General features: G+C 38.1%; 1 protein-coding gene across 1 annotated transcript in view; it reads right to left on the bottom strand.

The window, feature by feature from the left end:
- Window positions 1-14,428, bottom strand: part of PKD1L3 (polycystin 1 like 3, transient receptor potential channel interacting) — a 60,251-nt gene that overhangs the window by 40,955 nt on the left and 4,868 nt on the right. The window contains 8 exon segments of the mRNA XM_071219943.1: window positions 465-593; window positions 1,231-1,357; window positions 1,456-1,583; window positions 2,821-2,997; window positions 5,255-5,386; window positions 7,282-7,341; window positions 9,074-9,183; window positions 13,079-13,177. Coding sequence (XP_071076044.1) covers window positions 465-593; window positions 1,231-1,357; window positions 1,456-1,583; window positions 2,821-2,997; window positions 5,255-5,386; window positions 7,282-7,341; window positions 9,074-9,183; window positions 13,079-13,177 — 962 coding nt within the window.

Here is a 14,428-nt window from a genome sequence, read left to right as displayed (position 1 = left end):
GAATTAGAATGTATTGTGAGTTTTAGAAAAATGAAATCATCACACACCAAAATTGGTAGATAGAAGACCTAGGTGATGAAAGAAACCCAAGGACAAAGCAAGGATAGGAACAGAGGTTCCAGGAAGAAGCCCTGGACTGCACCCCAGAGGCCTGATTTCAGGCCCAGCTCTGTCACTAGGTGGCCGTTAAGAGCAGGTCACCCAGTCTCTCTAGTTTTCTTATCTTTCAAACAAGGAGTTTGTAAGGATCTCAAAAATTTCTTTCAGCCCCAAATGACGTGATGTTATTGTTCTTCTCTCAAGAGAAGTCTGTAAACGTTCCTAAGAAAGATGTTAATAACAATACAATGACACTGCCGTAAATCTCAAATGATTTCCTTCAAGGTGCTGTATCCTTCTATGCTATTCTCCAGGAATTCCTATTCCCTTCTATAATATTTTATTCCCTAATAATTAAGTCATACCTCATTGTCTTCCATTAAATCACGGACTTTGAGCAAGTTACGATTAGAGCTTAGTAACACACTTCCGATGCTTCCGACAATGTTCTTGTCATCAAAATCCTTGCAGGGATTGAAAGCCAGTCCTGTTAACTAGAAACAAGAAAACTCCAGTTTCATCAATTACTGAAATATTTATAAATAATGCCCCAATAAGTAATAAGGTAATCTGATACCATAAACTAAAGTAAATGTTGGGATTTTCCCCTTGCTAGTATCTCAAATGAAATATTTCTCACAATAAGAGCATATGAGAAAATTAATTAATTAAAGATGAGTCATTTACATGTGACCCTCAGAATTATTATTTTTTTAATATCTTTATACCTAGAGAATTCATTTTACTAGGAAGTAAGTATTCTGTCCTCCAGGATAAGGCAACTATCCTACTTCTGTTAGGTAATTGTTGAAAAAAATACAATATATTGATATGACCAGGTTGGTATATTGAATCAATAATTATTCAAATAGTCCCAGCTTTGTAGAGATCAGTTCACGTCATAACACAGAAACTTAGTTAAATCCAGAAGTCTGTTTAATACTCCCAACCTTTATACTGGATCATGTTTAAGAGCCCTTCAATACTGCCAGTGTGACATAGAAATTATGGCACACAACCTTCTCTCGTTTGGTCTGATTAGCTTACATTTCATGGTGCATCCTTGTCACCCAAATGCCTACAGCCATCAAATCCCATTTTCATTCCGATCAGAATCAATTTCACACTCACTTGAACGTTAACTCCTGGGTGTTTACTCAGGAGTTCCTTCAAAGCCAAAGCCGATGGGAAGCCTAACCTCACAGGTGATGGGTATCCGAGAGTATAAGAGCTCAGAGGCAAAGTTGATACGTTTTGCCTAATGAAAAAGAAGTTAAATGGAAATCAATTTATGTATGTTTCCTAGAGGTCAAAAACTAAACTGAAACTCTTCCCCCTTCCTTCTTCCTATGTTACCTGCTCAAAATCAGGGAAGCAACGGAAGAGGTCAAAGTCACTGAGGACTCAGAATGCTGATTCTGCTGTAGAAATGTTTCCTGGGTCTCTCCAAGGGTCAGCAAGGGCATTTTCAGAATATTTTCTACCTGCATTTAGAGGGAAATATCACGTGACTTGTGTGATCTCAGTGTACTGTGTTAGTGAAGTAATGATTTTGAGGGGGTGGGCAGGTGAAAAGGGATCTTGACAATGACATAAAAGGTGACATTATTGAAGAGAATCCATAGAAAATACTAGTAGTTTGGCTCACGACTCATCATCCTTTATATCACTATGAGGGCCACCCAAGGAAATATGTATTTCTTTGACCCATAATATAAGCTGCCCTAGATCTACTTTTGATGGGTTTTCATATTTTATCTTATAAAAGCTTTATTGCAATGAAATTCACACATACAATTCACCCATGTAGAGTGTACAATTCAATGTTTTTTGGTATATTCCTGGGGTTGCACGACTAGCACCATGATCTAATTTTACTGTATTTTTCTCTCTCCTAAAATAAACCCAGGACTCAGTAGCAGCCGCTGCCCATGCTCCTGCCCTCACCACCTCTGACCTGAAGCGGCCACTCTTCTGTATTCTGCGTCCACAGATTTGTCTCTCTGGGGCATTTCATAGAAAGGGAATCAGAATATTTGATCTTTTGTGATTGGTTTCTTTCACTTAGCATAATATTTTGAAGGTTCATCGTGTTGCAGCATGAATCAGTACTTTTTTTTTTGTAGCTAAACAATATTCCATCTTAGGACATACCACCTTTTATTCATCCATTCATCAGATCACAGACATCTAGCTTGTTTCCACTTTTTGGCTATTTGAGTAACACTGCTAATGACATGATTGTACAAATTTCAGTGTGGACACATGTGGGTATATTCCAAGGAGTGGAATTGCTAGGTCACATGGTAATTCTATTTTTTTAACATTTTGAGGAATTGTCACAATGCTTTGCAAAGTAGCTATCTCATCTTATAATCTAACAATGTGTGAGAGTTCCAATTTGCCTGCCTCTTTGCCAACACTTGTTATTAGATGTGAAGTGGAATCTCATTGTGGTTTGATCTGCATTTTCCTAAAGATTAATAATGCGGGACACCTCATATGCATAACGAATGTGATTTACTGAGCGTTCACTGCGTGCCAAGCATTTACTAAGTTCTTTTCACTGGATTTACAGCATGAGGTGGTCTTGGCTCACTGGTTGGGTAAGAGGAGGACCCAGAGCAGGCTCAACAGAGCAGTATCTCTGTGTGATACCTGGACCCATCAAGATTAAAAAGTTTCCAAGGAGAGCTGGCCACCGGCATATAGTGCACCTACCTGCTCAATGTCATGCTTGGAGCTTGGCCCGCTTGCTTTACCAGCTTTCTCTACATTGCTGAGGGATTGAAAGAGGCAGACAGTCACGGGAATTTTGAAGCCCAGAGTACTGTTATTCTCAAAAGGGCTTTTCAGTAATTGCTCACTCAGGTAAATAAGGGAGTCGACAACATCAACCTGGGAATTTTAAAAAGCAAACATACATTCCTGAATGTTTTAAATATATGTGTTCTTCTGATAAGGAGTTCAAGGTTCTCTACACATTGCAAATACATTTTTATAAGAAGCAATATTACAACATGCCAGGGAAGGAAAATACACTATTACATATCACCTGGGGGAGGATTTGTATTTCAGGTTACTCTAAGCAACTGACATAACCCTTTTTGAGTGGTAAGTGGATCAAATACCCAATTAAAAAAAACTAAGCTTGAAAAAGAAATGCTGAAGAAAAGAACAGTGTTGACTTAAGTACTGAATAGACTATTCCTTTGTATCGAGGACCTCAAAAGCATTCAAAATAGACAAAAACAGAGATCAAGGAGAAGTTCTATATGAAACAAAAAATACCAATTCTCCTTTCTGTAGGTTGTTCTCATGTAAAACAAGTCAAATAAACCAACTGACAGATATTTACCGAATATTCACTGTAAGTACTACTATTTATGTTTTAAAATGTTGTTTATTTTCAAAGTTACATTTATTAAAAACTACAAAGTAAAAGATATAAAATACATATATAAAATAACAGCCCTGGCTGGGTAGCTCAGTGGGTTCGAGCATCATCCTGGTACTCCAAGGTCAGGGCACATATCAGAATCAACCAATGAGTGCATCAATAAGTGGAACAACAAATCGATGTTCCTGTTTTTCTTTCTCTCTAAATCAATAAATAAAAATAAGCCCTGGCTGGTGTAGCTCAGTGAATTGAGTGCTGGATTGTGAAGCAAAGGATCACTGGTTCGAGTCAGGGCACATGCCTGGGTTTCAGGCCAGGTCCCCAGTACGGGGTATGAGAAAGGCAATCCCACATTGATGTTTCTCTCTCTTTCTCCTTCCCTTCCCCTCTCTCTAAAAATAAATAAATAAAATCTTAAAAATAAATAAATGAAAATTAAAAAATAAAATAAAATATAAAACAACAAAATAAGATACGGGCACAAAATATTTGCAACACGTCTAGCAGAAGGTTCATATCAACAATAAACAAAGCTCTGACAAACAACTAGAGTCAAGCAACCCAGTGGGGGAAATGGATGAAGGACATGAAGAAGGAATTCAGATGAGAAATAAAAATGGCCAATAAATATAAAAAATGATGTTCAACCTCCTTAGTAATCAATAGAATGCTTTTCTTTTTTTTTTCTTTCCTTGCCTTTAGAATTGGAAAAAATGAAAGTGTGGGGAAAAGGCTGGTCAGAATGTAAAATAGTTCCTTGCGGGAGGGAAGGGCCATTCAGTCATCTAGTGAAAATTTAGAAGTCCATCAGTCCTACATCTAGCGCCCTATCCCACAGAAACCTTGCAGAAGTACTCAAAGCTGTAGGTACGGGATGTCCACGGGTAGACTGTTTGCAAGTGTAAACAAATGAAAACTATCCGAGCACACATGAAGAATAAGGAGTTCATTTTATGTGTCCTGACATGAAAAGACATCCATGACACAGCATTAAGAAAACATCAAGGGGCAGGAATATTTGTAAACTTTAATCCCGTTTTTATTAAAATAAACCAACAAACTTGTGTATGCACCAAAATGTTTGGAAGGTAATGCACAGAAAATCAAGACTAAACTAGTAACAGAGATTACATCTAGAAAATACCTTTTATTTTACGTGCTTTTGTTCCAGTTTTTTAAATAAGAGGCACATATTATTTCTGTAATTAAAAAGTCCAAATAAACCAATACAGATTGCATTTATATATTTATTGCAGATTATTTGAAAACACAGGAAATGGAAAACAAAGTTGAAGTGCTCACTAACCCTACAACCTTAGTTTTACTATGTGTAGGGAGTAGAAGGAGGCATGAATAATTATGAGGAAGTAACACCGGCAAGCGTGGCTGCAACAAACGCAGATATCACGGGGGTACTGATTCCTGATGCCTGTTTCTAGGCTGCACTATTCTATGGCAAGGCATGGACCTATTCTCGTCTCCCGTGATTTCTCCTAACACATGTATCAGAAAGACAGTAAGGTGATAAATGAGAGAGTCATTACTCATCACATTTTTTCACACTCTTCAGATTCAAAGGTACAAATATAATTGCTAATATTTCAATTGAGTCTCCACGAAAGTTTTATAATGTTGAACTCTGCACAGGGCACAATGTCCAGATTATGTGTTTCCTATTTTATTACACTTTTTTCTTTCTGTTTTTCCCCTTCCCCTTTCTCACATCTTGTTCCTTCCAAATCAGCCTTTGCTCACCTGAACTGACTCACAAAATCCCGGGATAAAGGCCGTCAGTTTCTGGAGTGCCTCACAAGCTTTCTGAAGCTTGTTGTGAGCTTGTAAACCATGAATTGCTGTGCTAAAGTTCCATGCTATCTCATTTGTGACCTATTGGGAACAAAGGATTTTGTCAAAATTATTCATATAAATTATTGTACTTTAGTAGTCTGAGATGTTTTGATGGGAGTTGACCTTTGATGACATTTTAAGTTCAATGAGTCACAGGCTGTCCATAACATTTATTACTTTTAGAAGCTTTTCTGCAAATGGATAGAATTTAACTTTCACCTCTCCCATACAGTAGAGAAAATGGATAACAAGGTTATACAATGATTGACCCAAGGACAAATGAGTCTGGAAATAAGATTTATAGGAGTAAGTTTAAGTCTATGGCCATGATCAAAAGTGTGGGAAACCTAGAATTTAAACCAACAAAAACTTTTCTACTTAGAAGTATGTTTATCCCCTCAGGTTTCCCACTGTATTTCTCTCAATTCATGAGTTCAAGAGGGAAGTCCCTGAAATATACATGCCAGGAGGTAGGAGGCAGAGCACCTCCCTGAGAAAACAAACACAGAACACTGGACACAGCTCCAAAGCTTCAGAGGCTACTTCTTTTGAACTGGACATCCAAGACAATCCTGAGACAATCTGTTGTACCAACTACTTGGTCCGATTTCTAGAGAACAACCCACTTATAGCTTAATTCAACCGTGTATTCAATAAGTCCTTACTAAATGCCTCCTGCCTACTTCCAGGCTCAGGAGTTGTAGCAGGTAAGGTCAGTTAGGATCCTGCCCTCCTGGACCATGCAGCTGAATAGGGTCATGCCTGATTCATGGGGTGCGTAGGAGGTTGGATCAGTTCTATAGAGATCTTAGAGCTGAGGGCCACCCAATTTTGGTTTTATACTTTGGGACTGAGATGTAAACAGGAAGGAATGACGATATAAGTGAGACACAGTTACCCCCTGACTGCCCGTTTGCCAGGGCAGGTCAGACCTTATTCAATGCCATTCTAGCTCTAGCCAGGCAGGTCGCTGAGGATGCTGCATTTGATGTTTCAAAGCAGAACGTAAAGCCTGGGCTGAATCACTGTAGATCTCACCATTTACTTAGTCTTTCTTTAATATCTTCTAATCGAGCCTTTTGGTTGTCTCCACAGAAGTTTTGTACATCTTCAGTTAAATTTATTCCTAGGTTCTTGTTAATAATAACAATAACCTCTTTAAAAAGAAATCTAATTTTTCTAACCAATTGTTGCTTATCTGTAATGACACAATTAAGTATACTGCTCTGGTATTCAGTAGCATCTCTAAATTCTCTTAATATTTCTAATAATTTATCTGCAGACTTCCTGGGTATTCTATACTTCAGATTTCTACTTAAGGCAAACCAACACTCTAGGCTACCGTAGATCAGTTTTCCCCAGCAGAACACAATGCTCACGGAGACACTAACAGTGGACATCTAGCTCCCATTAACACTGAAAGCAGATCCAGAGTAAACAGCATTCTTTTCTAACAGGGAAATGTTAGAGTGCATATAAGTAGGGCTTGTGTTTTAAAAAATAGAGAGAGAAGCAGGATGATTTTCTTTAGTCAACACTGTTAAAGTAGCTTTGCCTTTCCCCCCCAGTCTGTGTGAGAAAGGGAACAGAAGTGAAAGCAGAGTTGGGATGGTGAGTGGGAGGGGGTGTTCCAGGGGGTTGCAGCTGCTAAAAACGTGGGGTAGGTGAACGGAGGTTCCTCCCCTTCTGAATGCTGCATGTCATAGCATTAGCTACTACTGAGACACTAAACACTGAAATGGGTATAAAACCCACTGCAGAGTATTTTCACGGACTGACTGAGTTTGGCTTTTCAGAGGGATATATGCTTGTCTGTCGGGCACTCTCAGGTTCAGTTTTGCTGCGGAAACATCAGCACAACGGAAGGAGAGGATAAAAGTGCCTTTTCAGTGTCACAGATGCACCCAGTGCGGACTGCCAGGCTCCACACTTACCTGATCAGATGCACTCTGACTTGAAGCCTGTAGACGGATAGAATGGCACAGGGTCTTGGACTAAAAGACAAAAATATGTAAAGGAAAATGCTAAATCTGATTTTAACCAAATAATGAAAATTAGGCAGTGTTTCCAAAACTGCTCTGGAACTCTCAGGCCCTGTGAGATATTAATATGCATTTCTCTCAAAAAGATCTTGTGCCCAAACAGTTTGAAGAAAGTGGCACATAATATTACCCTCTTTAAGATTCACAGTTTGCTCTGGCTGGTGTAGCTCAGTGGATTGAGTGCGGGCTGCAAATCAAGGGGTCGCCAGTTCGATTCCCAGTCAGGACACATGCCTGGGTTGCAGGCCAGGTCCTTAGTATGGGGTGCACGAGAGGCAACCACACATTGATATTTCTCTCCCTCTCTCCTTCTCTTTCTCTCTCTCTAAAAGTGAATAAATAAAATCTTAAAAAAAAAAAGATTCACAGTTTCCCTTAGTGTGTTTATTGTCAACCATTCAATAAATTATAATTAAACATCTACCATGAGCTAAGCAGTGTTCTGGGGAAGTGAACATACAGTGATAAGCCAAGTTCTTGCCCTCACTGAGCATCCAGTTTAGGGGTGGAGACAGAGAGACAAATTACATCATATATTCAATTATTGCCACGAAGAAAAAAAAAGTAAGAGTAAGCAGATGAAGATGAAGAGAAAGGGTACGTTTCAGAGAGGGTGCTTGGATGTCAGGGCATTTTTGCTGAGCATTCAATTAAGCGAAATGGAAAGCTCTCTCAATATACTGCAGAAGGGTATTTGAGAACTGCAAAAGCCCTGAGTCTACAGACTGCTGGTTTTGTTTGAGAACAAAAAAGCTAGATGAGCAAAAGCGGGAGGAGAGGAGATAAAAAAGTTCAGGGTAGGGTGGGGGTGGAGGGGGAATGAGGGAGGGTGTTGGAGAGCAAGTCCTGCAGCAGGAAGCTGAGAAGAGTGTGGTTTTACTTTGAAGGAAATGGGAAGATGTGGCGGTGGGGGTTTTGGGCAGCAGCAGCCTGATCTGACTTGGGTCCTGAAGACTCCCCTGACTGCTCTGCTGGGAGCTGACAGAATATGGCCAAGGGCAGAAGCAGGGAGTTCAGTAGGAGAAAGATGCAAAGTTCAGAGGGGAGTGAAGGTCCTCGGATTGGGGTGACTGGGGTGCAGATGGTGGGCAGTGGTTAGGTTTGGGGATATGAAAGGCTCTGAGAAGTCCTATAGTCAAAAACCTTTGCTATCTCTCCTCTGCCAATGTTTTAAGCAATGTTGGTTGTTATTCTGCCGAACGTTGACTTAAGGGATTTTAATTTCATCCTCCTTGTCTTTTATACTGCTAAAAACTTTTTTTTTGCTGTGGACCAAATAAATGTAAATCTATATGTAGACACCTATTAAAAGGTTTCTATGGAGGACACAAGGCATGAAAGCTAAGAAATTTCTTGAAGGTGAAATTTTATAGATTATGCAGTTTTTCCATGTTTATTTTCCTGTCACAGTTTTCTTTCTTTTAAAAAAATTTTACCAATTTTATTGAATTGTATATTTGTGTAAGATGCCACAAATCCTTATTGGAATGAAGCATGGAATAAACAGACAACCAAGAAAAGATAAAAATACCAATATGAAAGCCAAAGATAGGCTTTAAAATCTTCTTTAATAAATAATCCATTAAACCTGATTCTTTCCTGCTCTTAAGTACTTTCCTTTCCTTATTAGAAAACTAATTCAGAGCAGTCCAGGACACAGAGTATAGAGTTCTGCAGGACCCACCAGGAAAGGAAGAGATAATAATATTCCCAGATGTGTACTGTGGAAGCAAGTACTTCCAGGGTTAGCATGAGCAGGTTGGTGACATGCGGTTGAAAGATGATGAGTGGCTCCTGTAGAAAAAAGAAAGTAGATTAAGGTCAAGTAAAACCCTAGGATAGAAACAGTTCTTCCTATTTCATTTGTTATTCCTGGCTAAAATCATATAGAAAACCAGAGGATCATTTCCCACTGTTGATAAATCTGTAGGACAAGCTAGAATTCTGAAGCTGAAGCATTACAAATCACTAACGTCTTACCCTTTTGCTTATTCTTCAAAACCCTTGGTATAAAAATAAATATTAAATAAAATCAATCATAAAGGTGCCAGTATATAAACATTACTGCAGAAATATTTGTCTCATAATGTTACAAAAAGGATCTCATTATTAATAAATCAGAACATGTTTCTCATAGACTTTTAGAAAATGATCATTTACAACATTTTACCAGATTGCCATTATTGTTTTCATTCTCTTTCCACATTTTCCAGAAAGAAGACCATGCTCTGAGGGCAATATTGGTGTGTTCATACGCCTATTTGCTGCTCACTTAGGGTGACGTCTTCCAAAGCACGAGTGTCTAGAAAGACCATTCAAATATGCCTGGCGATAGCAAGTCTGCTTTGCCCTCTATCCTTTCTTGTAACATTCCCTCGGTTGTTCACAGGATGACGTGTGTATTCAGCAGCAGAGTCACTGCAGCTACTACTGCTAGGCGAGGTCAGAGTTCTGAGATGTTCTTCTGATCAGATGCCATGTCTTTCTATCAAGGCAAACAGATGGAGGATAGAACAAAGAAACTGGCTTCAAAAGACCTGGGGTCCAGAGCTGATTTGCCTTTTACTGTAACTACAGAGCCTTGAGCAAATGATTTAACCTCTTCATTTTTTTATTAGGAGAATGGGTGTAAAGCAATACTGTCTAACAGTGTGAAAATTAAAGCAATGGAGGTAAAGTTGAGAGAAGTGACACCTCAGATCAGGGTTGTCAGCTTGCTGGGGACAGGGAGCTGACCTTGCACTTCAGCTGCAGATCTGAAAGGGGGTCATGCTCACTACATAAGCCAACGGGTTGCTGAACTAAGGGTGACCCGATTTCTTGGTCTCCTGACAATCACGGCATTTGGACAGAGCCTGCCTTCAAAGATAAGGAAAAAATCAAAACCAAAAGAGAGCCAGTGAATATCATAGAACCTGGGAATTGAATCCAGAGGACTCAAAGGAAAGTATACCTCTGAAAATTATCGACAGCAAAATAAAAAAAAAATTTCAGAAAGCTAATTAACATCCTTAACAGAAACAGAAAGTCTTAAAGACAAATCAGTGAAGCTAAAATACAGAAGAATGAAATATATTAAAAGTGAAATAAATGATATTAGAGGATTTCAAGAAAACTAAAATTGCTGTAGAAATTCAAAATCCACATTGAAGGTCCACGGAACCAATGTGGAAAAATCAAATCACTCATATGGAGGAAAATGTGAGGCATTTCTCCAGAATGCAACAGAAAAGGTGGTAAGTAGGAAATGAATATCTTCATTTAAAAGAAGAGCAGGAAAGATATGGAGAATATACAGCCATTGCTCCTGTTTTAACTTGTACATCTGCTAACCTATGGCTTATTGGTGTTAAAGTAACCAGGTTAGGCCCAAGATGGAGTTACTCATGCTAAGCCGCTTGTCAGCAAACCAAAACTTAGCTAAGTTTCTAGGCTTGGCTCCCCCAGAAAAGGCAGGCCTAGGTCAACCAATCAGTGCCTGCCTGCTCATCACATGTTATATAACCTGGCTCCAAGACTTCCCTTTGTTCCAAATAAGGAAAGTAACTCTGCTCACTTAAGTCTATAAAAATCTCTCACCTTGCCCAGCTCTTCAGAGCTCCTTTCTATTTGCTAGATTGAATGATGCCCAATTCATAAATCACTGAATATAAAAGCCTACTAAATCAGTAAACTGGGGAGTATTTTCTTTTAACATTGGGACAAGAAAGACCCCTTTTGACTATTCACAAGCTCCCAAAATATTTCCACCAGTCAATCTTTCTTGGAAAAACAATTGTAGAAATGAGACAAAATTAAGAACTCAAGAGAAAAGTAAAGTTATGATATAAGATGATTGCTGATAAATATAAAAACAGTTAAATAGAAATAAGTTCTAAATTATTGTTGGAAATTTGGCTTTGGTAAAAGTTTGAAAAATGTATTCTTAAGAGAAGTTGTGTAATATAAAAATAGTAATTTGATGTAACAATAACCTGAATAAAACCCACAGAATACACTAACAAGATCTAGGAAGTGAGGGTGGGGAGGAGAAAAACCAGTATAAGCTATATTCCTTTAACAAGGTGACGTGGTTTCCAAAGAGACTTTCATTCCTGAGCTTGACAATCAGAAAAACACAGGTAAAAGAATGTGTTTTTAAAAAGAAAAACTTTTAAAAGATAAACAATTAGAAAAGAAAACAAAAATATTGAAGAACAAAATTTCAACAAAAGACAAAAGAAAGTAGCAAGGAAGTATTAGAACCAGAAAGCATAGAACAAGGCAAGAAAGGATATCTGTTAAGATAAATTTAAATGTGATGACTACTATAAAAATATTCCCAGGGTGAGTAAAATAATTAGATGCATTTATGTGAAATTTAATAGGGACACACTTAAAGCGAAGTGACATAAAAATTGTTAAAGGACCATACGTATATGTGAGTAAATGTAAGGCAACCCCCCAAATAGGGCAATCTCCTCTTTTCTCAATGAGGAGGCTTTTTAAAAGTTATTTTTGGGCAAACTTGACTATACAAACTTAAAGGATGTAAGTGGAACATCACATGTCTACTTATTTTGTTTTATAAGGGCATATTTAAATTCACATGTTATAAAGATGTATAGTAATTTATAAAAATTGCTTTCATGAACTCACATTTCATGACATAAGATTTATTCAGATTTTTCAAATGCATCTTTATCATCATTGCTTTAATTATAATCAGAAGGACTTTTGGAGTTATTTAACAATTTTCCAAAAATATCATCTTAAGTTCCATTGAAGGCTGTATCACTAAACACTTACCCCAACTCACAAGTACCTGTTTCCAAGCATTCAGAAAAGTTGACTTTTACATCTGTTCTTTTTTTAAAAATTGGGTTTTATGTTCAATTACAGTTGACATACATTATTCTATTAGTTTCAGGTGCACACGCCATGATCAGACATTACCTAACTTCCTAAGTGATCATCCCCATAAATCTTGCACCCATCTGACAGCACAGTTATTAGACTATTATTGACTATATTACCCATGCTGTACGTTCCCATGACTATTCTGTAACAGCCAATTTGTACTTCTTAATTTGTTCCTTAGACATAAATTCAAATGACACTTTCTAAATTGCTCTGTTAAGGGATACTTAAAGGGCTTGTTGACAAGGACATCTAACACTGAAGGTATGAGGTCATAAGAATAATCACTAGATCCACTTTAACTTTGTCTCTTTTCCCATCCATTCTGTCAGGTGATCTCTGTAATCACCCCACACTGATATTGGCTGAGGTCATTTCAGGCTAATGCATCTTCTCCAAATAGATTTTGTTTTTCTAATTAAAAATAAATTGAGAGAGAACACCACAACTTGGCAGACTTTGCAAGGACTTCAAGAAGCCTCTATTTTTAAAAAGGCAGATAAGTGTACTTGAACAACAATAAAATAAAGAAACAAAAGAAGCCTCTATTTTTTGATAGGACATTTTGTGGGAAAACCTTTGTCTTTTATTTAGGCATATGTGAAAAGAGGATGGCCAAAGGAATATCAAGAGGATAAGAATTTACAAAATGAAAGCAAAGACTGTAATATTAAGATCAGACAAAACAGAACACAATAAATATTTATTGGGCGCCTGGTATGATGATACACTTCAGCATTAACTGTCCTGCGCACCCTTTAGGGCAGAAATTGATTTCACTACACATTACCTGAGGCTGTTTTGTTTCTTGGTGTTGTGACTTCTCTTTTTGTCTTCTTGGGATGCCAGTGAGAATCATTTCCATTTCCTTCATAACTTGCATCTTGGTCTGAAAAGGCATCTATTTGGAGTTCATTTATAGGATACAGCTACCTATAAGTCTATAAAATAAGTGTTACAAGCACATATGTGATAATCAAGAAAACACAAATTAAAGATTAATAGTTGTTTTTTAAAAAGAACAATAACATAGGAATTCTGAAGTAGGTCTTTTGCTCTGGAGCACAGTCAACACCTTATATAATCCAACATTTCAAAGTTAGGTCCACTGACTGGGTCAACACTGACAAGACAGAATTAAGGCCATTTAAACAAATTACATTCTAAGCATAATAGTCGCCTTTGTAGTCTATACTTCGTATTGGTAGAGATAAGAGTTCGGAAGGTTGGCGATAATATTCTTGAACGCACCTTGTGTGCATCTGGTGTTTCTCCTCATGCTGCTGAACGTGGTTAGAGAAAAATCATACAACCCCGCTGACTCTCTCTCACCTAAATTCGGATCAGGAACCCCAGGGTCTGCTCTGCGCTGCCCGGCAATCACACTGCACTCCCCTCGTCTATTCCTGCTTCCACTCTCCCAGATAACCCTCTCCCTTTGCATCTTCTACTCAAATCTCCAACATTTAAGCATTTCCCTGATTCTCATTCTCAGGTCAACTGATAACCTCGCTTTCTGTCCAGGGGAAAATGGAAGCAATTAAGAGCCCCTTTCACAGACTCCTACCACCAAATTATCCACCTACCAGCACGAGGACCCACAGACACCGTCTTCCCTCCCGCTACTGCACACTGTCCGCGCTCCTACACGACGTGAGCCCCTGTGGTTGCGCTCTGGTCTGGATCAGGAGCACTGTCCTAGCATACTATTTTTCTTGTTTTAAAACCCCACCAATTTACACTGCCCCTGAATTATGTACATATAGTTTCATTCCTGCTCTTGAGCAAAATTCCCTTAAAAAGTATCTAAACTGTACACCTAATTCCTCTCCTGTGCTCTTTTTATTTTTAGGGATTGCTTTTGTTCATTTTAAATTTGTTGTCTAATTACATAAAACATGTATAGAGTTACAACGTGAAAACTATGAAATGAGGTACATTCAGAGAGGTCTAACTTCCATCTTTGTCTTTTCTATCCTTCCCCTCCCTCCCCCATAGGTAATCATACCCATTAGTTTTTGTTTTTTTCTGTTATGTTTACATATGTGGGTGCATGTATATTCATCTCTAGTCATATTACCCCTTTTCTTAAATTAAAGGTAGCATACTGTATATGACTATTCTGCAGTTTGCTTTTCTC

The sequence above is a fragment of the Desmodus rotundus genome, chromosome 12 (genome assembly GCF_022682495.2).
Source record: "Desmodus rotundus isolate HL8 chromosome 12, HLdesRot8A.1, whole genome shotgun sequence".
Taxonomy (NCBI): Eukaryota; Metazoa; Chordata; class Mammalia; order Chiroptera; family Phyllostomidae; genus Desmodus; species Desmodus rotundus.
The sequence above is the reverse complement of the archived record's forward strand: the minus strand, read 5'-3'. Positions and strand labels throughout refer to the sequence as shown.